The sequence below is a fragment of the Hyperolius riggenbachi genome, chromosome 7, assembly GCF_040937935.1.
Source record: "Hyperolius riggenbachi isolate aHypRig1 chromosome 7, aHypRig1.pri, whole genome shotgun sequence".
Taxonomy (NCBI): Eukaryota; Metazoa; Chordata; class Amphibia; order Anura; family Hyperoliidae; genus Hyperolius; species Hyperolius riggenbachi.
In genome coordinates this window covers 298,335,316-298,361,075 of record NC_090652.1, presented here as the reverse complement: position 1 = coordinate 298,361,075, position 25,760 = coordinate 298,335,316, and the positions used below count along the sequence as shown (strand labels likewise).

Below are 25,760 nucleotides of genomic sequence, written 5' to 3'. Positions count from 1 at the left end.
ATGATCGAACGAAAGTTGAAATTTTTTTTTCGATCAAGAAATTCGAATGATTATCCCGTTTTTTCAAGAAAAATCAGATCGGATATGCTGGAAAAATCTTTATATTCGATCTAACGGAATAATCGAACTAAATTATCTAATCGAAAAAAAATTAAAAAAAATTGTACCATGTATGAGCACCTTAAGAGTATAAGGTTCAACTTCTATGACTTATATGCGAGTTAGACACAAATATCTTCGGTCAGAGGGGGGCATAGGCCCATGCAGACAGTGCAGCCGGCACAGGGGCCCCATGTCCTCTAGGGCCCATGCTGCTGCACCACAGTTAGGACCGGATTATCCTCTAGTCTCTTCTCAGTGTATTTCTTTCTGTAACTCATAAGTCAGTGAGATGCAAATATTTTCAAGATTTTTGTGCGCACATTTATGCAGCTTGAACATTAACCATTCAAAGCCTGCTGAGGTAAAATTCAATCCATTTTCAAGCTGCATAAATTTGCATTCAAAATTTGCACAATCCTGCATCAATTCAAAATTGTTTGATCATTGACCGGGCTGGTCAATGATCAAATAATTTTGAATTGATGCAGGATTGTGCAAATTTTGAATGCAAATTTATGCCGCTTGAAAATGGATTGAATTTTACCTCAGCAGGTTTTGAATGGTTCATGTTCATGTGGAACATTGATAAATCGCTTATGGCCCAATCCTATAAAAGTGCAAAATCTATGCTTCGTTAACCTCCTTGGCGGTATGCCAGTCACTGTGTTGTCCCAAGGAGTCTCCCATGCATAATTAATGTGATCAAATGGCTGTAAAACGTTTAGCTAGCACAAGTGTCCGGCACCCCCAGATCCCCCGTTTATAGTACATTACCCCCCTCTGGATCCAGCGATCGCTCAGCCTCCCTGCACAGCTTTAGTCTCTCTATGGGGAGGATCGAGTTTGCGCATGACGTCATCTGCGATCCTCCCCATAGTGAAGACCGGAGCTGTGCAGAGAGGCTGCGCCGATCGCTGGATCCAGGCTGGGTAATGTATAAACGGGGGAGAGGCGGGGATCGGGGGGTGCCGGGGGCTCTTACTAGCTAGCCTAGTTTTAGCTAAGGCATTTGACTGCATTAATTAAGCTGGGGACACAAACTGACAAAACCTCCTGAGCTAACGCTCAGGAGGTTAAAGAGACTCCGTAACAAAAATTGCATCCTGTTTTTTATCATCCTACAAGTTCCAAAAGCTATTCTAATGTGTTCTGGCTTACTGCAGCACTTTGTACTATCACAGTCTCTGTAATAAATCAATGTATCTTTCCCCTGTCAGACTTGTCGGCCTGTGTCTGGAAGGCTGCCAAGTTCTTCAGTGTTGTGGTTCTGCTATGAACTCCCCCCTCAGGGGGGGAAAGAAACACACAAATGATCTCTTGAGATTCAAAAGGAATGCTGTATACAGCCTGCTTGTGTATGGATGTATTTTCTATGTGTGGACATGCTGTACATCAACCTACTTCCTGTTTTGGTGGCCATTTTGTTTATAAACAAACTTTTTAAAAAACTGTTTTTAACCACTTTTAATGCGGCGGGGAGCGGTGAAATTGTGACAGAGGGGAATAGGAGATGTCCCCTAACACACTGGTATGTTTACTTTTGTGCGATTTTAACAATACAGATTCTCTTTAAAGGGAAACTGAAGTGAAAATAAAATGATGAGATAATGATTTGTATGTGTAGTACTGCTAAGAAATAAAACATTAGGAGCAGAGACATACGACTTTTTTTTCGCTTCAGTGTCACTCTTTGCAATGCCTACAGAATGTGACATAGGTTCATGTAATCCACATTATCTTTTGTTATTGACAATAATATCCAACCAAGATCTGTTTATGACCACGGCCATGCATGGGTGCACTATTCTGCACAGGGGCCCACTGTTTGTCCACCACTGTCCTGTGCAATTTAACAGATGCTGGCCCCACCAATAAGGGGGAGGGAAGACACAGATACTGGGCACACTGAAAGTAGAGGTGGGGGGCGAGGAACAGATCCTGGGCACACTGATCACCACATTGGAAGAGAAGGACAGATTCACACCACGATTACCAGTTGGGGGTGGGAACAGGACAGACATGGGGTGGTGGGGGTTGTAAAGATAAATACTTGCCCCACTGATTACTGGAACATATTATTGCTGCACTGAATATCAGAAGGGGACAGATACTGGCCGCATTGATTCATTAGAGCAGGGCTTTTCAGCCTGTGGTACGCGTACCACCGGTGGTACTTTGCTGTTGGCTACTTTATTGCCCGCCTGCCACTTGTCTTGGTCCTGTCCTGCCTCCCGAAAGTTTGGCTCCTCCCTCGCTCCTTGCTGCGCTACTCTGCGGCATACTTCAGACCTCAGATCAGTGGGGAAGAGAAAGCCAGGCGAACGGTGCACAGTGATGGCGCAGATACAGGAAATGACATCACTGCTCACTTCCTGTATATGAAGTATACACGTAACCACCATGCAACGTTTGCCTGGCTGTCTCTTCACTGCACCTGGCTTACCATCACACCTCCTCCTTCATGCTTCACAGTGGGAACCAGGCATGTAGAGACCATCCGTTCACCTTTTCTGCATCGCACAAAGACACGGTAGTTGGAACCAAAAATCTCAAATTTGGACTCATCAGACCAAAGCACAGATTTCCACTGGTCTAAAGTCCATTCCTTGTGTTCTTTAGCCCAAACAAGTCTCTTCTGCTTGTTGCCTGTCCTTCGCAGTGGTTTCCTAGCAGATATTCTACCATGAAGGCCTGATTCACACAGTCTCCCGCTTAACAGTTGTTCTAGAGATGTGTCTGCTGCTAGAACTCTGTGTGGCATTGACCTGGTCTCTAACCTGAGCTGCTGTTAACCTGCGATTTCTGAGGCTGGTGGACTCAGATGAATTTATTCTCCGCAGCAGAGGTGACTCTTGGTCTTCCTTTCTTGGAGCGGTCCGCATGTGAGCCAGTTTCTTTGTAGCGTTTGAGTTTTCCCAATTTTTCGGACTGACTGACCTTCATTTCTTAAAGGAATACTGTAGGGGGCTGGGAATGAGTTGAACTTACCCGGGGCTTCTAATGATCCCCCGCAGACATCCTGTGCCCACGCAGGAGCGAACTGCGCAGGCACAGCCCATACTGGGCCTGCGCAGTACGCTCCTGGTGACATCAGCGGGAGCGAGGACACGGCAACGCAGGAGCAGTGGTTTTCAGACTTTAAAGTCTGAAATTCCAGAAGTGAACCGGAGGCTGGGCCGGAGCATCGGTGAGCGGCTGCGTGGGCACAGGATGTCTGTGGGGGGTCATTAGAAGCCCCAAGTAAGTTCAACTCATTTTCCCCTGACTACCTACAGTATTCCTTTAAAGTAATGATGGCCCACTAGTTTTTCTTTACTTAGCTGCTTTTTCTCTTGCCATAATACAAATTCTAACAGACTATTCAGTAGGACTATCAGCTGTGTATCCACCTGAATTCTCCACAACGCAACTGATGGTCCCAACCCCATTTATAAGCCAAGAAATGCCACTTATTAAACCTGTCAGGGCACACCTGTGAAGTGAAAACCATTTCAGGTGACTACCTCTTAAAGCTCATCAAGAGAATGCCAAGAGTGTGCAAAGCAGTAATCAAAGCAAAAGGTGGCTATTTTGAAGAACCTAGAATATGACAGATTTTCAGTTGTTTCACACTTTTTGGTTATGTACTAAACTTCCACATGTGTTCATTCATAGTTTGGATGCCTTCAGTGTGAATCTACAATGTTCATAGCCATGAAATAAAGAAAACTCTTTGAATGAGAAGGTGTGTCCAAACGTTTGGTGTGTGTGTGTGTGTGTGTCTGTCTGTGTGTGTGTGTGTCTGTGTCTGTGTGTGTGTGTCTGTGTGCGTGTGTCTGTGTGTGTGTGTCTGTGTGCGTGTGTCTGTGTGCGTGTGTCTGTGTGCGTGTGTCTGTGTGCGTGTGTCTGTGTGCGTGTGTCTGTGTGCGTGTGTCTGTGTGCGTGTGTCTGTGTGCGTGTGTGTGTCTGTGTCTGTCTGTGTGTGTGTGTGTGTGTCTGTGTGCGTGTGTCTCTGTGTGTGTGTGTGTCTGTGTGCGGTGTGTGTGTGTGTGTGTGTGTGTGTGTGTAAGATGGCTAAAAAACAGAATAAATCATATCTTAGATAGATTAAGTACTTTAAAAAAAGGTATTGCTGTATCAATAGCGACACAGCTAAAATGACAAAAATTGTCAGGTACTAGTTTTTTTTTTTGCAACAAAGTATATACTCGCCTCCTCTCCTTCACTGAGTTTTTGCAGGTCCTGCAGCATGTCACGCCACTGACACATTCCGCCTCCCTCCTGTGAGTGTAGCGACAGGGCCTGCAACCTCCTTTTTCTGGAATAATCCAGGTAAGTATACTTTCATAGCCGGGGTGTTTCTATACTCACATGTAGTTGGGGTGCACAGCATGCGCCATGTCAGAACTGATCATAAAGGATTTGGGCACAGACTCCTCGAAAGCAGTCAGGTTCTGAGGGGTGCAGGAGACGCGACGCAGGATCAGCTCAGTTAGAAGTGACTCCGCCCCATGTGCGCTTCCCGATCCCACCTGAAGGGAATAAAACCGCTTTTCAATGGTGTGATAAAACTACAGTAATAAATCGATCCCATCCAGCCACACCTCCATGGTTCTTTCTCAAGGAGGAATACCGTAAAAGAGAAACTGTAACCAAGAATTTAACTTCATCCCAATCAGTAGCTGACACCCCCTTTCCCATGAGAAATCTATTACTTTTCTTAAACAGATTATCAGGAGCTCTGTATGGCTGATTTTGTGGTGAAACCCCTCCCACAGTGTGATGTCAGGACCATGGTCCTGACATCACACTGTGGGAGCCTTATTGCATTGTGGGAAATAACAGCTGTTTCCAACTGCAAGCAGCATCTCCCTACAGTGACATCACCTGCCAACAGTAAAAATGGCACCATGTGATAAATGTCAGAATGTACATCAGGGAAAGATTTTACAATGGTCAAACACTGACTAAATTTATACATAAATTATTGTAAAAATGAAGCACTTTTTTATTACATTATTTTCCCTGGAGTTCCTCTTTAAAGGACACCTGAAGTGAGAGGTATATGAATGATTATTATTTCTCTTCAACATATACCAGTTGCCTGGCTAACCTGTTGAGCTGTCATGCTCCAGTAGTGTTTGAATCACACCTGAAACAAGCATGCTGCAAAATATAATCAAATCTCTGATCTGCAAGCTTGTTCAGGGTCTAGGACAGTGATGGCTAACCTTGGCACTCCAGCTGTGAGAAAACTACAAATCCCATCATGCCTCTACCTCCCCAAGTTATGCTTAGAGCTGTCAGAATATTGCAATGCCTCATGGGACTTGTAGTTCCACCACAGCTGGAGTGCCAAGGTTAGCCATCACTGTCCTAGATCGTATAGCTGCCTTTACTGCAAACAGATTGTGAATCGATTTCAGCCTGAAACCGTTCACAATCGGTGGTGGAGGTGCTGCCGCCGCTCCCCCCCGCATACATTACCTGCTCCGCCGGGGCGACTCCCCAGGTCTCCGCTGTCTTCTTCTCCGCTCTGGTCTGGTCTGGTCTCCGGGTCCGGCATGCTTCACTTCTTCCTGTCTGGAGGAAGTTTAAACAGTAGAGCGCCCTCTACTGTTTAAATTTCCTGCCGGGACAGGAAGAAGTGAAGCATGCCGGACCCGGAGACCAGACCAGAGCGAAGAAGAAGACAGGGGAGACCTGGGGAGTCGCCCCGGCGGAGCAGGTAATGTATTGCAGCTGTATTGCGTTGGTTGTCGGGCACTCGAACGCCGCTAGCGACGCGCTCCCTATCCGCTATCGATCAACGGTAATTTCCCGCACGGAGCGATTGACGGGATCGATCTATTTCGGGACGAAATAGATTGAAATTTAGCGTGTAGCGTGAACGATGTGACAGCAGATTCGATTCCAGTGATCGAATCTGCTGTCGATCCGCGGGGAATCGGCCTAGTGTATGGCCAGCTTGAGAGTGGTAATCCCGACCTCTGCTCGGGGTAGCTGCCGGGAGGTCTGTGCAGAGTATAGCGTGCAGTGGGCGGTTTTACATACCTCCCGGGGATCCCGACGTCTGCCGCCATTCTTCTTCCTCTCCTCCGGGGCTCTGCTTCCTGCTGGTGAGATCCCCGGCTGTCATCATGACGACAGCCGGCAATCTCACTTTAGAGTTGCAGCGACACCCGGAGGATGGAGGCATAACTGCAGCGCTGGAGCCAGGGAGGTGAGAGATTGCTAGGCTGCTGCAGATCTCCCTGGCAGGATGATTTTTTTTCAAGGTTTTAGGGTCTGAAAGGGTGCAAAAATATTGCACTGCTCTTAGACCAGGCATGGGCAAACTCGGCCCTCCAGCTGTTACGGAACTACAAGTCCCACAATGCATTTGCCTTTATGAGTCATGACTGTGGCTGTCAGACTCCTGCAATGCATTGTGGGACTTGTAGTTCCGTAACAGCTGTAGGGCCGAGTTTGCCCAGGCCTATCTTAGACCCTAAAATCCAGAAAGAACCATACCACCAAGCGGGTTAATGGAATCAGATTAATGGATTCACACTAACCATTTCGATCAGATAAATGGAATCGACCAAATGGATCAAATCTATTAATCTGATTCAAATGGTTAGTGGGAATTCGGCCTTTGACCACTTGAGGACCACAGTGGTAAACCCCCCTAAAGACCAGGCTCTTATTTTCATAATAGGCCACTGCAGCTTTAAGGCCAAGCTGCAGGGCTACACAACACAGCACACGAGTGACTCCCCTTTTCTCCCCACCAACAGAGCTTTCTGTTGGTGGGGTCTGATCGCCCCCCTTGTGTTTATTTATTTTTGTATAAATATTTATGTACAGGTTTTTGTAATATTTTTTACTATGTCTGTTTTTTGTTTTGTTTTTTACTCCGATCCCCTCCCTCCCCCCAGCCGGCCAATCACGCGAGCGGCTGTCATAGGATGTATATGTAAGGAAATTGACAATTTACCACACACTATTCAATTTTCATAAAAATGGATCAGAAAAATCCAGCACTCCCGATAGACTTTTATCAAATTAAAATGGGAAATCAAATCGGATTTCTTTCTCGAAAAAAAACAAAACAAAAAAAACCTTTAGATTTTTCAGGAAATCGATAGTTTATCAAATTGCTGTAAAATGGGATCATTTTATTTTATTGTGTGTGGCCACCTTTAGATGGACTGATGTCTTTTCAACCAACCATGTTTGCTTACTGATGCACTGGATTGCATCTGGCGACTAGGAGAGCGATCGGTCACATGCTAATAAGACTCGGGTAACCCACGACAACAAGAGTCATGTGGGTTCTGCATGGTGGAGAAACCCTCTAATAAGTTCAAGGTCACAGCCTGTCAGAGGGCAGCAGTTCGATGACAGATCTCAGCATTTCAATTTACAGCAGCGTCATGTGTGCCTTTCCTGAAATGTAAAATGTCACATGTCCCCAGTGTCACTGCAGCTGTCCCTGTCTGTATGGAGCTCCTACTGCACCTGTCACCCCCCCCCCCCCATCCCCAATAGTGTCACTGGGTACAGCTTCACTCTAATAGGCTGATGTCACTCCCTTTCCCAGCATGCCTCACCTCCTCGTTGTCATACAGGGTGATCATCCTGACGTTGGTGTCGTTGGACAGAGAGTTTGGTGAGTCGCAGGAGCCCAGAAGAGCCTGCGGGGGGAACAAACAGAAGAGAGAGGGTGATGAAATAGGACAAAAGGATTTTCCCTGAAATACATACACACACACACACACACACACACACACACACACACACACACACACACACACACACACACACACTATGAGTACAAAATTCACCATTTACACGGGTGAAACCTTTGTGCTAAATATAGACCGTCTCCTCATTCGGCACCTCAGAAGTAATTACAGCAGGATGTGCGATTGCCGCTGAACTTTGCATCATCCCAGGGGAGACGTCTCATTGGGTTATTGATGACGAGAGCCATGATGGATGATACAAATATCTGCTCTCAGTACCATCATCAATCCCGCCCTCAGGCCTTCCAGCGACACGCGGTATACAGCAGCTCTGAGATGGATCTCACACCCACCGTCATAAGTGATCAGGCCACACAGATAAGAGACGTTTTCTCAACACTACCCAATTCATTAGAGATGGGACCAATCCCAAATGTCCTCAAATCCAAAAAGATTCAATTTTTTCGAATCCTTTAAAACGAACGAAACCAGGAGCTTAACAAGAAATCACTGGGCCGCCCTGCGAAACTTTGGATAACTAATTCTGTACATAAGAATTGTGTTCCGTGTAATGCTGGGAATACACGGGTCATTTTTGAGGCGATTAGATAATTCAATAGATAATCTCCGACGTGTCCGATCTCCCTTTCGATCCTTTCGCCGCTCGGTTTCTGATAGAAGTGAATGGAAAAAGATAAGAAAAACGAGCGGAAGATAAGAGAATTGACTGCAGAATCGAGCGGCAAAAACGATCGAGGAGAAACGCACGGCAGAAACGAACCGCGTATTCCCAGCATTAGAATGCTTTAGTTAGACTTATGGTACCCATACACGGTACAATAAAACGTTCGATTTTCCCGTTTATTTAACCTAAATGATCAAAAATAATCTTTTTTTTGGTCAAGAAAAACAAACGATTATCCCATTTTTTTCATTTTATATTCGATCTTACAGTATAATCAAAATAAATTATCTAATCGAAAACATTTTTACCATGTATGGGCACTTTTAGAAAGATTTATCAATTATTGATAGATTTATTGATATGATCAATAGATTTCATAGTATAGCAAAGTCTCCATTATGCGGAACTCAGGCAATCTAAAGTCTCAACTAACCAGCATGCCGGATGGATAACAGGGACTTCCTTTTGAGGGGTTTTGTGGGCGTTTGCAACCTTTAAAATATTTACCGAGCCTCCAGCGACGTCTAGCAACCTTCTTCTTGCCCCTAGCCGGCTTCCGGGCACACAAGTTGGCATATCATGTGACCCGATGCGCGTCATGTGACACGCCAACATCCATGCACGAGGAAAGCCGCTAGGAGCAAGGGGAAGGCTGCTACACATTGCTGGCGGCTCGGTTAGTATTTAGGGAGAAGCTTTGTGCATTTTATAGGCAAGTTGCTCAAGCAAACATGTATTTGGCATCAGGAGTTCCCTGCTGGTGCCGGATATTGGAGACTCTGCTGTACTGTTCTTACATGCACCACACAATTCTTATGCACTGGATTAATTAGATTCAAAGTATTCGAGAATCTTTTTGGATCGGAATCAAGGAAATTTGTGAGTCATCAGAGAGACACACATTGACAGAGGCATCCGAGAGACACACACAGACAGAGGCATCCGAGAGACACACACAGACAGAGGCATCCGAGAGACACACACAGACAGAGGCATCCGAGAGACACACACAGACAGAGGCATCCGAGAGACACACACAGACAGAGGCATCCGAGAGACACACACAGACAGAGGCATCCGAGAGACACACACACACACACACACACACACAGAGGCATCCGAGACACACACACACACACACACACACACACACACACACATCCGAGAGACACACACACACACACACAGAGGCATCCGAGAGACACCCAGAAAGAGGCATCCGAGAGACACACACAGACAGAGGCATCTGAGAGACACACACAGACAGAGGCATTCGAGAGACACACACACAGAGGCATTCGAGAGACACACACACACACAGAGGCATTCGAGAGACACACACACACACAGGCATCCGAGAGACACACACACACACACACAGGCATCCGAGAGACACACACACACACACATCCGAGAGACACACACACACACACACAGGCATCCGAGAGACACACACACACACACATCCGAGAGACACACACACACACACACACACAGACAGAGACATCCGAGAGACACCCAGAAAGAGGCATCCGAGAGACACACACAGACAGAGGCATCCAAGAGACACACACACACACACACACACACACACACACACACACACACACACACACACAGGCATCCGAGAGACACACACAGACAGAGGCATCCAAGAGACACACACAGACAGAGGCATCCGAGAGACACACACAGACAGAGGCATCCGAGAGACACACACACACACACAGAGGCATCCGAGAGACATACACACACACAGAGGCATCCGAGAGACACACACACACACACACACACACACAGAGGCATCCGAGAGACACACACACACACAGAGGCATCCGAGAGACAGACACACACACACACACAGAGGCATCCGAGAGACACACACACACACACACACACACACACACACACACAGAGGCATCCGAGAGAGACACACACACACACACACACACACACACACACACACACACAGGCATCCGAGACACACACACACACACACAGGCATCCGAGAGACACACACACACACACACACACACACACACACACACACACACACAGAGGCATTCGAGAGGACACACACAGACAGAGACATCCGAGAGACACACACAGACAGAGACATCCGAGAGAGACACACAGACAGGGACATCCGAGAGAGACACACAGACAGAGACATCTGAGACACACAGACAGAGGCATCCGAGAGACACACACACACACACACACACACACACACACACACACACAGAGGCAACCCGAGAGACACACACACACACAGACAGAGGCATCCGAGACACACACACACACACACACACAGAAGCATCCGAGAGACACACACAGACAGAGGCATCCGAGAGACACACAGAGGCATCTGAGAGACACACACAGACAGAGACATCCGAGAGAGACACACACATAGACAGAGACATCCGAGAGAGACACACACATAGACAGAGACATCCGAGAGAGACACACAGACAGACATCTGAGAGACACACACAGACAGAGACATCCGAGAGAGACACACAGACAGACATCTGAGAGACACACAGACAGACATCTGAGAGACACACAGACAGACATCTGAGACACACACACAGACAGAGGCATCCGAGAGACACACAGACAGAGGCATCCGAGAGACACACACACACACAGACAGACAGAGGCATCCGAGACACACACACACACACACACACACACACACACACACACACACACACACACACACACACACACATCCGAGAGACACACACAGATAGAGGCATCAGAGAGACACCCAGACAGAAGCATCCAGGAGACACCCAGACAGAAGCATCCGAGAGACACCCAGACAGAAAAATCCGAGAGACACCCAGACAGAAGAATCCGAGAGACACCCAGACAGAAGAATCCGAGAGACACCCAGACAGAAGAATCCGAGAGACACCCAGACAGAAGAATCCGAGAGACACCCAGACAGAAGAATCCGAGAGACACCCAGACAGAGGCATCAGAGAGACACACAGAGGGATCAGAGAGACACACAGAGAGACACAGTGAAGACCCACCTGCAGGGCACAGTAACAGCTGTGCAGATTATCCAGACGTGGTCCATAAATGAACTCCTCATAAGCGCCTCCTAAGGTCTAATACAAGAGGTGCAATTCAGAAAACTTAACGTTCAGATGCATTGCTTTTCTATAGTCAGTGTATTGGTGTTGCTTATGCTTGTTAGGAACACATTACGAGTAATGCCTTGAAGACACGCTGGATGGAACTTAGCTGAGGCGGCTGCCTGTCCTCAGAATCTAGCTTAGTCTAGTGTGTGTACAGATCTGAAAGGGAACCTGAAGTGGGCAATATGCAGGCTGCCATCTTCATTCTCTAATAAACAATGTCAGTTATGTAACTTCTGTGCTGATGCTCCGCCTTTATTACTATACATTTCTGGCCCAGAATGAGTATGCAGATCAGATGCTGGGACACCACTGGCTGCATGCTTGTTGCAGGGCTGGGACACCACTGGCTGCATGCTTGTTGCAGGGCTGGGACACCACTGGCTGCATGCTTGTTGCAGGGCTGGGACTCAAACACAACTAAAGCCAAAAGCTCAGCATGACAGCCAGGAACCAGCATTGTTTATAAGGGAAGGAAGATGGCAGCCTTCGTATTATCTCTCGTGTCAATGTCCCTTTTTAGAGTGGCTTCTACCCTGTGTTTTACACATCCATCCATAGAAGGTCTGTACCAGGCATAAAGCACACATACAATGAGACGCTGCCTCATTCTATAAGATGCTACATATAGTACAATAGGGCACATCGCTAGTGCTGCAGTGCATCCACCCCCACTGGCGGTAAGAGTTTTGAGTGCTTGCCTCAGATATAGCATAACATTGTGGGTGTGGCTGAAATGTTAGAAAATAAGCATTACACGGATTTCCCCACAATTATTCCAATGTTAGCATTGCTCTCTCCTCAGCATACGCTTCAGAGGGAAAGCTGGCTTACACAGCTGTCAGCTGTTATAAAGATGGAAGTGCTCAATTCCAATGCAGAGCTGCTCCCCAGCTGATGAGAGTCTCCCTCCACCGCATGCAGTAAACGCATCATTACAGCAAACCCAGCAAAGCTGTGGAGGAAGCAATACATTTTTCTTTCTGTGGTGTGCAAACTTATGAGCCAATGAGAAGCTGAGAGGGAATCTATGGACATCTTTACCACCAAGCTGCACACCAATGCCATGGTTCCCTGCGAGCTTCGAAAAGACACTATATAATTGGTGCAAATATGTCCTCGGTTCCTTACTGTGCACTAACCTGACATTCCCTCCACTCTAAGCACCACTATTCTGGCAAGCAAGTAAGGAGGAAGCGAGTTGGAGCGCAAGGAAGCGGTATCAGCAACGAGTGAGACGCACTAGAGGAAGTGACGTCACCACTCAGGATCAGTAGCAGAGCGGCAAGGCAGGTGTAGCCGAGCTCCGGCAAACTTGTTACATTCGCCGGGACGAGATCATCAGAGCACAATCCGGAGGGAGCCACAGGAACCAAAGGAATTTGGAAACCCACACTATCACATGCGGAGGGTGAGATCTATATTAACCAACCGTTTGAAAGTGACATGCGCTAGTGCACAGTTTGTACCCATATGAATGTAGCTGTCACCATCTGGGAACTTGGTGAGATACGATTAGACTGCCACTATTATAAGCTACATTTAATAGATTGTCCAAGACTTTGGTAGCAGTAAGGAACCGAGGACATATTTTCTATTGCAGAGCTTTGCTCCTGTTTTTTTTGGCATATTTGATGCGTTTTAGTAAAAAGATTTTTATTCCTTTATTTTTTAATTCTTTTCATTTTTAAAGGGGAACCAGCATGCCTAAGGGTGCATACACACATCAGACCATAGTCTTTGGAAAGTGAAAGATCACAGACCAATCTTACCCCATTCCATGTAGTATGAGAGCCATACTCTACACAGTCTTTTCTATGGAGCTGAACTCCCCATCAGAAAAAAATCTTTGCAAGATGCTGCACACACAGATGCTGTACAGACACAAAAGATCAGTATCTGCAAAAGATCCATTCCTGCAAATTGCAATGATAGTCTATGAGATCTGCAGATCATCATACACACTTGTTTAACAGACAATCCTCTGCAGATCATCTGCAGATCAGATCCACCAGGATGGATCTGATCTGCAGATGATTGTCTGTTAAACAAGGTGTGTATGATGATCTGCAGATCTCATAGACTATCATTGCAATTTGCAGGAATGGATCTTTTGCAGGAACAGATCATTTGCAGATACTGATCTTTTGTGTCTGTACAGCATCTGTGTGTGCAGCATCTTGCAAAGATTTTTTTCTGATGGGGAGTTCAGCTCCATAGAATAGACTGTGTAGGTATGGCTCTCATACTACATGGAAGGGGGTAAGATTGGTCTGTGATCTTTCACTTTCCAAAGACTATGGTCTGATGTGTGTATGCACCCTTAGTGTGTGTGAGAATGTGCGAATGAGAGTCATGCATATATGAAGTGGCTTTTAGAGTGTATTAACACCATTTTTAATAAACTGGTTTGTTGAATAATGAACCATAATTTTCAAGTGTTTATGTCCAGCGCACATCCATTGAGAATATAAAAACGATTATCCTTTTGCAGGTGGGGATTAAAGGGGGAAGCCCCACCTGGATGGTTGCGGCAGGAGGTGGATTGTTGTATCATTAGGAGCTCATTAACAGGATATTATTAATCCATAAGACAATATAAGTGGTAGCGCCCTCCAGTGCCAGTTGTCACACTATATAATTGATTGAGAGCCCCTGCCCAGTAACTTTGGAAGCAGGGGGCTTACTGCGCATGCATGACCATTATACTCCTTTTTATACTGTATCTATTTTAATAGAGTGTTTTAATATTTCTAGCTGTGGATTGTTGAGTGCCATACTGCTTGATTCAACAAACATTTAGGGGACATACACACCCTATGATATTAGCGATCCAAGTAAGCAAATTTATGTCCTCTTTAGACATTGTAGCTCACTGATTGCATTGGTTTGATGGTAGGAGCGCACTACTTTTTTACTGATCATTAATAAGATTGCCACCACCCTACATCAAGTCAATCTGATAATGAATGCGGAAACCAGCAATGTTATCAGTTACTTTCAGAGAAGAGTAATGCTAGGAACACACAATGCATTTTTTCGGTCGATTTACTGTTAGATCGATTTTCGATTCGTTTTTCAGTTCAATTTCCCACTCTGTTCTCTTATCTTTTCTTATCAATTTCCATTCACTTCTATCAAAAATGGAACAGTAAAACGATCGAAAGTGAGATCGGACATGTCGGAAATTATCTAGCGAACCATCTATCTGCCAGAAAAACGCATGGTGTATTCCCAGCATAGTGCTAGGAACACAATACAATTCTGTGCTAGATAGATGGTTCGATAGATAATATCCGTCATGGTCGAGATTTTCAAACGTTTCTCTGGTCAATTCCTCACAGAAATGAATGGAAATTGATAAGTAAAGATAAAAGAATTGAGCAGGAAATAAAGCTGAAAATCTATTCAAAAAAAATCGGTCTAATGGAGAATCGCCCGAAAACGCATATTGTGTACCTAGCATTAAAGGGGCACTATGGCGAAAATTGTAAAATTTTAAATATGTGCAAACAAACAAATAAGTAGTAATTTTTTTCCAGAGTAACATGAGCCATAAATGACTTTTCTCCTATGTTGCTGTCACTTAAAGTAGGTAGTAGAAATCTGACAGAAGTGACAGGTTTTGGACTAGTCCATCTCTTCCTAGGGGATTCTCAGCAAGGCTTTTATTCTTTATAAAGATATTCCCCAAACAGGATTTAAACAATGATGCTGGCCAGCCTCCCTGCTCACTACACAGTTTTTTGGCAGTTGGACAGAGCAACTGCCATTCACAAAGTGCTTTTGAAAATAAATAAATTCTTGAGAATCCCCCCATGAAAAGATGGACTAGTCCAAAACCTGTCACTTCTGTCAGATTTCTACTACCTACTGTAAGTGACAGCAACATAGGAGAAAAGTAATTTATGGCTCATTTTACTCTGGAAAAAACGTACTTCTTATTTGTTTATGTTTGCACATATTTTAAATTTTAATATTTTTAGCCATAGTGCCCCTTTAACCCTAGTACACATCCAATTTTGACTAGCCAATTTTGCCACCTCCATGATGTATGAGGACTTGCTAACACAATCCGTTCATAGTATCTAAAATGAATTGGCCCTCATACTACATGGAGGTGATAAAATTGGCAAAATGAGTATACGCACCCCAATTATGCCTTGAAATCACATTAGACCAGCCTTTAGAGTTTCAAGATTGGGGAGGGGGGGGGGGGAGGGGAGGGGAATCCAGTCCTGGACTAATGCTCTGCAAGTTTCACATTTTATGATACAATGCGAGAACTAGGAGAGGCTCGAGTAAGTACAATCCATACTCACGGCAGGCTGTGTGTCCGTCAGGCACAGCTCCATCTCCAGGATCTGTTCCGGCTTGACCCCCAGCCTCTCACACAGCAGGCTGAGCAGCAGAGAGTGATGGCGGTCTGTCTGCAAGACACATAAGCAAGACCGGCACATGTCACTACAGGAGGACAAATACCTCAATTTCCACAGGCAACACAAGGAAGCACTAAATAATAAACCACAACAGCAGCTCTGCAGTATAGGTAATGGAAACGACTATCTACAGACACCTCAGTGTAAACGCTACGCAACTTATCACAGAGAAAGCTGGCACTGCTGCAAAATGCAAACGTTTTATTGGATACAATGGTGCATCAAAGGTGCAGTGAAAACATCACAAAAATGGAGGCAGGTAACACCATAAAGATGATCAGAGGCACATGGTAATACGGGTGGTGCAGGGTACATGAGGAGCCTGACGGCCGTTTCGCACGCAGCTGTGCTTTGAAGCTCCGTAGAAGCACAGCTGTGTGCGAAACAGCCGTCAGGCTCCTCTTGCACCCTCCACCCACCGTATTACCATGTGCCTCTGATCATCTTTTTGGTGTTACCTGCCTCCATTTTTGTGATGTTTTCACTGCACCTTTGATGCACCATTGTATCCAATAAAAGGTTTGCATTTTGCAGCAGTGCCAGCTTTCCTCTCTACTGATGCCAGTTCACAAGATCTTCCTTGCTAGAGCACGCTGTTGGCATTCACTTTAGAGGACACGTGTATGGACCAGTCAACAGTGCACGGCTCAATATGACTGTTCCGCAACTGTAGTGCCAGCCTGCTGCTACTCTTCATGATTACTTAATCACAGAGAAAGCCATGGTGTGCGCGTTTTGTACTGAAGTCCCATTCCTCAGATTTTCCCTTTCCTAAGTACGTATTGCAGCACCGCCACATGAGTTGGGCACCCGGTGGTGCCGCAGATAGAAAAATATTGGCAATTTAATAATTACTGATATATTACTATGCAGTACCTATTCTCACTTAAACCCCCCCTTGAGCTAACCCTGAACTGAGAGGGGGTATGACTGCTCTTAGTGCCGTTTTGTGAATGGCGCTGTGACAAATGTCACAGCACCTTTCTTTTAGTCCAGTGCTCCCGGGGGTCCCCACACTAGTTAACCAAAATCTTCGACTGATGTAGAATATGGGCGGAGAGGAAGTGGAAGTTATCCTCCTTAGCAACGCCCCCCGATCACGCCCACTCGTACCACCAGGGCGGAAAAGGCAGCGAAGGGAACCTGGAGTAGTTGTAGCCGATCTATAACCATTCATTACTACGTAGTAGCCACATCAGGTGATCAAATCACTGCTTAGGGGCCAGATTACGGAAAATACAGGAGGCTATCAGACACCTGCCGACCATGACACCCAATTGGCCCGATCTCAGGGGCGTAGCAATAGGGGGTGCAGAGGTAGCCACCGCATCGGGGCCCTTGGGCCAGAGGGGCCCCAAAGGGCCCTCCCTCAACTACAGTATTAGCTCTCTATTGGTCCTGTGCTCATAATAATCACTTCTATAGATGCTTTGAATAGTGGTAATCATGACGCCCAATTGGCCCGGCCGATCTGCCTACCCGCAGACAAGACACAGAACATTTATATAGTGCTCTTCTCCTGGCCGACTCAAAGTGCTTCAAGGCTGCAGCCACTTAGGACGCACTCCACAGGCATTGCTGGTATTGTAAAAAGCAGTATGGAGTGGCACTTCCATAATGTGGGTGGGTACTCAATCGGGCTAACATACTCTCACTGCTCTCCCAATCCCCTTGATTTGTATCCACATGCTATGGACGTGTGCTCCGTAAGGGTAACAAAGAAGGAAGAACTATGATATATATATAATATACACACACGCAGCGTGACCAGTCGGACGCGAAACGGCCGTCGCCGATCCCACCTACACTTGAGGCACCCACTCCACCACTGCACAGTATGTACCTGCTTACACTGAGCATTGTTGTACACTGATGCACCACCCCTGTATTCAAGCAATTTCTATCTGAAGCAATAAATCAAGCTATACATGGACGGATGGTGCACGTTTGCTGCTTCTTTGAGATATAGACGCACTCCACAGGCAACCAGGATCATTAGGAGCCTTGTCCAAATATAGTGATGATCTCCGGATCAGCTTCGGATGAAATCCGAATGAGTTTCATTCATGTTCATCCTCTTAATTAGTGCAGCTGAGCAGGTGTGTGTGTGTGTTGGGTTAAACTTACCCAGCAGCCATCTTCTTTAACCCCTCCCACGCTGCATTCCAAGCCACGTCACATGACTACTACGCTTCCTCCTTCCACCCGGAAGGAGGAAGTGTTTGTAGTCACGTGACCGCAGTATGGGAACCACCGTGGGAGGGGTTAAAGAAGATGGCTGCTGGGTAAGTTTAACACACACACACACACACACACACACACACACACACACACACACACACACACACACACACACACACACACACACACACACACACACACACACACACACACACACACACACACACACACACACACACACACACACACACACACACACACACACACACACACCTGCTCAGCTGCACTAATTAGGAGGATGAAATCCGTATAACAGTATAAGGAAGTATCTTAAAGTCTGAATTATCACACAGAAGTTTTATGGTATATTGATGAAAATGTTGCCATTGGAGGTCCTTAAAGCAGAACTGTAAACTGCTAAAAAAAAAAAAAAAAAAGTTTCACTTACCTGCAAGCCCCCTGCAGCCGTCCTATGGCCTTGAAGTCACTTTAAGTCAACAAAAAAAGAAACTAGCTGGCGGCGGGGGACCAGAGGATTCGTGAGTGACTTCGAGGGCACAGGTTGGCTGCAGGGGGCTGGTAGAAGCCCCGGGTAAATGAAACTTTGTTGTTGTTTTTTTCCACATGGGTTTAGGTTCCCTTTAAAGGGAAACTCTGATGAAGTGAGTACAAAAGTGGAGCAGATGTTCCAGGAGAAGAACATACAAATACTGTTTATAATGCACAAATAAGTTCAGGTTGCCAGGAGTGCCATCTGCTGGATTTGAATGGGAGTGCGGATGTTCTGGATCATTGAAAAGTATCAAAGGTACATGACTGAAAATGTTCCCAAAGCATCCACCCTCATCCATGAGGCCATGCAATAGATTACGGAATAAATAGATGCCCGGCCTTACCTGGTTCTGGGTGCCACCAGAAGAGTGACAGGATGATCCAGAATCCATAGGCTCCTTCTCCAGGCCTTCCTGAATGGATGACGCGAGAATGGGCAGCCTGTAACAGGAAACACCGAGTCTAAGAATGTCGTGCTTAAAGGGACACTGAAGCCAAAATAAACTTATGAGATAATACATTGTATGTGTAAAAACGGATAATGGAACATTAGCAAAGAGAAGAGTAATTTTTATTTTCAGCTATATAGCTGTACTTATAACATTGAATCACTGTCACAGTTGCAGTTTAGAAACCACACTCTGTATTTTAAGCTTGAAAAGAAGCAGAGCTAATGACCATTTGAACTTCCCTGCGGTAAAACCTTATCTCAAGCTGTCTCTCACTTTTTCTAGGCTGTTTAAAGAGGAGATGTCAGCCATACTATCTCAGAAAAAATCCAGACATATATAAGTAGATAAATACTGGCTCTACTTACATAACATATGTATTGCACTGTCCACGTTTTGATTTTAGTGATTTTTATACAGGGAAAAAGAAAAAAATCCTTCTTAGCATTTCTCATTTTAAGTGTGGCTATATTGAAGCCAATCCTGATGTCATTTCCTCCCTTACTCTCCTCTGCCCGATTGTGTATGCATTGCCTGTCCGGCACTATAGAAAGTGCATTGTCTCAGCATGAGAAATATTGGCCAATCAGAGAGGAACAGAGGTGTGGGAGGGGAAAACAGGAAGGAAAGATGCTTCAGCCAATCAGGCTGCATTAGTTAAGTCTGAGGGGGATGTAGAGGAGCAAATAAGGACAACCCAGCATGCCCTGCAACTTCCTTTTTGTATACCAAATTTTGTGTGTATCAAATAAGAGTCAGGTAAACTGGGGAATGATCATTTATCAACAAGAAAAGTAATAGCGATTTTAACTTTTGGATTGCCTTATCACTTGTTTACCAGATAAAAATAAAGAATTCATTTTTGATTTTATGCCCGACAGTTACACTTTAAGCTTTTCAGAAAATAGGATTGAGTTCAAGCAAGTTGTCAAATAGCTCAGAGAAGCTCTTTTGCATAGATAAAAACCTCAAGTGTTTTAAAAGGTACATACACACGTCGGATTTTTCCAAATGACCAGTCGTTTGGATGTCAAATCGGGCGTGTGTACAAACGGTCGTTTGTACACGCCAAGCGGATCTATCAAAACCAGCGTTATCAGCTTAACGACCGTTTGTACACACGCCCGATTTGACAACCAAGCAACCGGTCGTTTGAAAAAAATCAGAGTGATTGTTCGCGTTCCCATGCCTGTCGGCCGGTGACGGCAAAACCGGAAGTGTTCGCCGGCGGGTCCTGGACCATCGGAGCGAGACTGCGAGGGCACCGATCGTCTGCAGGGGGCTGAGGGAAGCCCCAGGTGAGTTAATCTCATTTTTTTGTTGACTTTAGGTTCACTTTAACTCTTCCTGGACTGAAAAACAATGAGACTTTTCTTTGCGATTAATGTTCTATTTGTTCTCTGTACTACACGTACATTTCATTGTCTCATAAGTTTATTTTCACATCAGATTTGCTTTAAAGCTCCGAAAGCTGACAACCAAACTGTCACTTACAGGTGCTGCTCCGTGTTGGGTCCGAAGTTCTCGTTTATGTTCCTCTGCAGGTGGATGGCCAGGTGGGGGATACGGAGGATCGGGCGTTCCACAAAAACCAGGCGGTGATGCAAACGGTGGCCCTCCTGTCACAAACAAACAAGTGATGTCATGAGATTGTCCTCTTTCCTGCTTATGACATCATTTCAGAAGGTGTTAAAGGGACCTTAAGGGAAGTACTGATATGGAGGCTGCCATTTTTATTTAACAGTGAATAATACCAGTTGCCTGGCTGCCCTGCTGATCCCCTGCCTCTCACACTTTTAACCACAACCCCTGAACAAGCATGCAGATCACATGTGCGATTCAGAAAATACTGCGGTTTCAAGTGAACCGGAGACGAAGCACCCTCATGTATTTTACCATATATATCAGTGGGAACCTTAGAGAAAACACCTACCCTGCTCTCTGCTTCATCCTTCTCTGCTCAGACTGCCTGTTAACAGCCCTGATAAAATCCCCGACTGAGCATTCAGTGTGGCTTTGCTCAGGAATAATTATAGCCGAATCTGTCTTCTCCGAGGTCTCTTCAAGCCCAAGCCTGCCCCCTTCTGGATCTGCTATAATGACTCAGCTATAATGATTCCTGAGCAAAGCCAGACAATGCTCAGTCGGGGATTTATCAGGGCTGCTAACAAGCAGGCTGAGCAGTGAAGAATGAAACTGGGAGCATGGTAGGTGTTTTCTCTAATGTTCCCACTGATATATATGGGAAAATACAAGAGGGTGCTTCATCTCTGGTTCACTTTAACCCCCTTGGCGGTAATCCCGAGCTGAGCTCGGGGTATGCCGCCGGAGGTCGCCGCTCAGGCCCTGCTGGGCCGATTTTCAATCTGAAAAAAGCAGCACACGCAGCCGGCACTTTGCCAGCCGCGTGTGCTGCCCGATCGCCGCCGCTCCGCGGCGATCCGCCGCGTGCAGCGGCGAAAGAGGGTCCCCCCAGCCGCCCGAGCCCAGTGCAGCTGGAACAAACAGTTCCGGCCGGCGCTAGGGGCTGGATCGGGCGGCTCTGACGTCAGGACGTCGACTGACGTCCATGACGTCACTCCGCTCGTCGCCATGGCGACGAGGAAAGCGAAACAAGATAGGCCGCTCATTGCGGCCTATCTTGTTACTTTCGATTGCCGGAGGCGATCGAAAGTACGCTTCCGGAGCGCCCTCTAGTGGGCTTTCATGCAGCCAACTTTCAGTTGGCTGCATGAAATAGTTTTTTTTTAATTTAAAAAAAACCCTCCCGCAGCCTCCCTGGCGATTTTAATAGAACGCCAGGGAGGTTAAGAGATCAGCAGTAATGCCAGGCAATTAGCATTGTTTAAAAGGAAATATGGCAACCTCCATATCCCCCTCACATTAGGTTTCCTTTAAAGGAGACCAGAGCCCAACACACTAGGAGAAAGGGGTAGCAAACATGTAGCTGTTCTGATGCCCACTGCTCCCCCTGTTCTCTCATTTCATACCTGAAGCCCCTCTGGCAGCCTCTTCTGTCTTGCCCGGGTCAGGCATCACTGCGCTTGTGCTGGCCTGGCTGTGTGCGCACTACAGCACATAAACACGGCCGGGAGCACTCTGTACATGACGTAAAAAGTGACTGCAGGACGTGAGCAGCGGGGCCAGCGCAGTGACGCCCAACTCCATGACACGGAAGAGGCTGCCAGAGGGGTTTCAGTTATAAAGAAAGGGGAGCAGAGGAGAACGGGGGGGGGGGGGGGGGAGCTGTGGGCATCAGGACCGCTTCCTTTGCACACCTGTCCCACCCCCCAGTTTCTCCTAGCGTGTTGAGCTCAAACATACATTAAAAAAAAAAAAAAAAAAGGTTGGTTTATGACAGCTCCAGCCATTTGCTTAACCACTTTATCCACCACTACAGTATATCTACGTCCTCTGTGACTTCATCTAAGCCACGAGTCAGTAGATATACGTCTTGTAGCAGAAGCAGTGCTGTGCAGGATTGGGCTTGCTCCTGTGCACATTTCTGGCACTATCTGATGCAGCACTAATTGGTGAATGGGAATATATGTTTCCTGAGCTAATGAGATTGATTTTTACCATTAAAAATACTTTTATTTTCTCAGTTCATAGTGAAAAATACATTCTATAGCATTATTTCAGAATCAAATATCTTCACCATAAATTGTGACAGGAATATAATCTAAGTTGTGATAAGCGGTAAGAATAGCCAAACAAAATGTGTGTTTTTATCTACAGTAGCACTTTTTATTTTTACACTGAAATTGGTAAAACTGAGAAATAATGTTTTTTTTTCTATTTTTTTTCCTTGTTTTCCCATATCATAGAAAACAAAAAATTGTTTGAGGGAAAAAATGGCATACAATGAAAGCCTAGTTTGTCTTGAAAAAACAATATATATTTCATTTCTGTGTCATAAGTAGGGATAAAGTTACTTCTGATTAAATAAGGACATAGGGACACTGCGAAGTGGTTAACCTCCTTAGCGGTAACCCCCGAGTCAGGCTCGGGCCGGAAATCCACAGTTCAGAATGGTAACCCCGAGCTGGATACATGGGAGGTGAGTGATGTGCAGGGGCGCCACAGATCTAGCTGTAGGATGTTTAGGATCTAAAAGCATGTGGAAAAAAATTGCACCTCATCCAGAACCTAAAATCTAGAAATAATCATACCGCTAAAGAGGTTGAAAGACAACTGCAGCAAGAGGGATATGGAGGCTGCCATATTTATTACCTTTTAAGCAATACCAGGTGCCTGGTTATCCTACTGAGGCTTTGCCTAGCAGCAGACCCTGAACAAGCATGCGGCAGATCAGGTGTTTCTGACATTGTCAGATCCAACAAGATTAGCTGCATGCTTGTCTCTGGTGTGCGATTCAGACACTAATGCAGCCAGATAGACCAGCCAGGCAACTGGCATTGTTTAACAGAAAATATGGCAGCCTCCATATTTGGTTCACTTCAGATGTCCTTTAACCACTTTACCCCCGCGCGTACGGATTTCTCCGCCCCTTTTTCCATCCTTTCACCCCCAGGGACGGAGAAATCCGTACTCTGCGCACTCCCGCCGCTGTCCGCGCTCCCGCTCGTAAACACGCCGCCCGCCGCTAGTAAACACGCCGCCGCCCGCTCGCCACAGAGATCAACGAACGGGAAAATCCATTCCCGTTCGTTGATCTTAGCCCCGCAATGATCTGCTGCCGCTCGGCTGAGCAGCGCAATCATTGTGAAAAAATAACAAAGTCCCAGCCTCTTTCTACTTCCTGCAAGCGTCCGGAAGGAGGCTTGCAGGTCGCATGAAACAAATTTGTAATGTTGCCATCTTGTGGCCAAATAGTAAAACTACACCCTAACCATTTTTTACACACAAATAAACTTGTTTTACACAAAAAATTAACTCCTTACCTCCCACACTCCCCAATTTTTTTTTTTTGTAATTAAAAAATAAATAAAAAATTTACAATTTAAAAAAAAATACATAAATAGTTACCTTAGGGACTGAACTTTTTAAATATTTATGTCAAGAGGGTATAACACTGTTACTTTATAAACTATGGGCTTGTAATTAGGGATGGACGCAAAACTGAAAAAAATGCACCTTTATTTCCAACTAAAATATTGGCGGCAAACATTGTGATAGGGACATAATTTAAACGGTTTTATAACCGGGATAAATAGGCATATACATTTAATGGGTTTTAATTACAGTAGCATGCATTATTTAAAAACTATAAAGGCCGAAAACTGAAAAATAATAAATTTTTTCCCACATTTTTTCCTATTTTCCCATTAAAACACATTTAGAATAAAATTATTCTTGGCATAATGTCCCACCTAAAGAAAGCCTAATTGGTGGCGGAAAAAACAAGATATAGTTCATTTCATTGCGATAAGTAATGATAAAATTATAGACGAATGAATGGAAGGAGCGCTGAAAGGTGAAAATTGCTCTGGTGGTCAGGGGGTAAAACCCCTCAGTGGTGAAGTGGTTAAAGTGAAGGTGTACAACAGCACAGAAACCTTGGGGGTTAAGAAATTATTTTGCTTTTAGCATAAGCCCATAAAAACAAACACCAATGCAGAGAGCCATTTTATCAGATAAGTATATAATTAGACGTCCTTACTTTAACGATGACTCTCCCCGCCACAGTCAGATCGCGGTCAAACCAGGTGCTCCAGATTCCACCACCGTAGCACTCCACCCCGACCTGAAGGTAGCCAGCTTGGCCACGCGTGGACTTGCGCTTCACCTGCGACCACATAAAGAAAAAGTGCTGAAGGCAGGAAATATGAAGTAAAAGGTTGGCTACACACACAAAATCACAAGAGATAAATCGCTAACCGTTTGCGGTAATGCTTTGCAAGGGATTTCAGAAGCGATTTCTGTGCTCCAATACGATACATTAGAGCACCAACACTTACAAAACGCTGTATGTCCTGTGTATGTGATTAGCGCTAATTGCTCTATTGGGTTCACCACCATTTACTTTCATTGGCAAAGCGTTTTTGGGATCACCGGCGATCCAAAAACTCTCACCAAAGCTCTATAGTGGGTCCCAGCCCTTAGGGCTAGTTTATAGTACTCAGAATAATTCTGCATGACAACTTACAGTACTTCCTATAGTAACGGATCGCATTATTCTAACTCACTGCATGCAGGCTTAGCAATAAAGTCTATGGCCAGTCTCCATTGCCGTTCACACTCATAACGCCGGAGTTATGTAACGCACCACTGTGAATTTCCACTACACGCAGATTGGATGCAGAATGGATGCAGAAAAACTGACTCCAATGAAAGCCTATGGGCCTGTTTCCACTAAACGCCATTTTTTCTGATGCAGATTTTCCTATAGGCATTCACTGGAGTCAGTTTTTCTGCATCCATTCTGCATTCAATCTGCGTGTAGTGGAAATAGGCCCTAAGGGTCCTTTTACACTTAAAGAGGAACTCCAGTGAAAATAATGTAATTTAAAAAAAAAAGTGCTTCA

General features: G+C 45.5%; 1 protein-coding gene across 2 annotated transcripts in view; it reads right to left on the bottom strand.

Annotated features, from left to right (window-relative positions):
* DNPEP (aspartyl aminopeptidase) overlaps nucleotides 1–25,760 on the bottom strand; it is a 58,754-nt gene that overhangs the window by 10,573 nt on the left and 22,421 nt on the right. For both annotated transcript variants that reach the window (XM_068246028.1, XM_068246030.1), the window contains exons 5-11: nucleotides 24,896–25,021; nucleotides 20,767–20,891; nucleotides 19,168–19,264; nucleotides 15,974–16,081; nucleotides 11,544–11,621; nucleotides 7,677–7,760; nucleotides 4,453–4,613 (exon numbers count right to left, since the gene is read on the bottom strand). In XM_068246028.1, coding sequence (XP_068102129.1) covers nucleotides 4,453–4,613; nucleotides 7,677–7,760; nucleotides 11,544–11,621; nucleotides 15,974–16,081; nucleotides 19,168–19,264; nucleotides 20,767–20,891; nucleotides 24,896–25,021 — 779 coding nt within the window. The remainder of the gene's footprint in view (nucleotides 1–4,452; nucleotides 4,614–7,676; nucleotides 7,761–11,543; nucleotides 11,622–15,973; nucleotides 16,082–19,167; nucleotides 19,265–20,766; nucleotides 20,892–24,895; nucleotides 25,022–25,760) is intronic.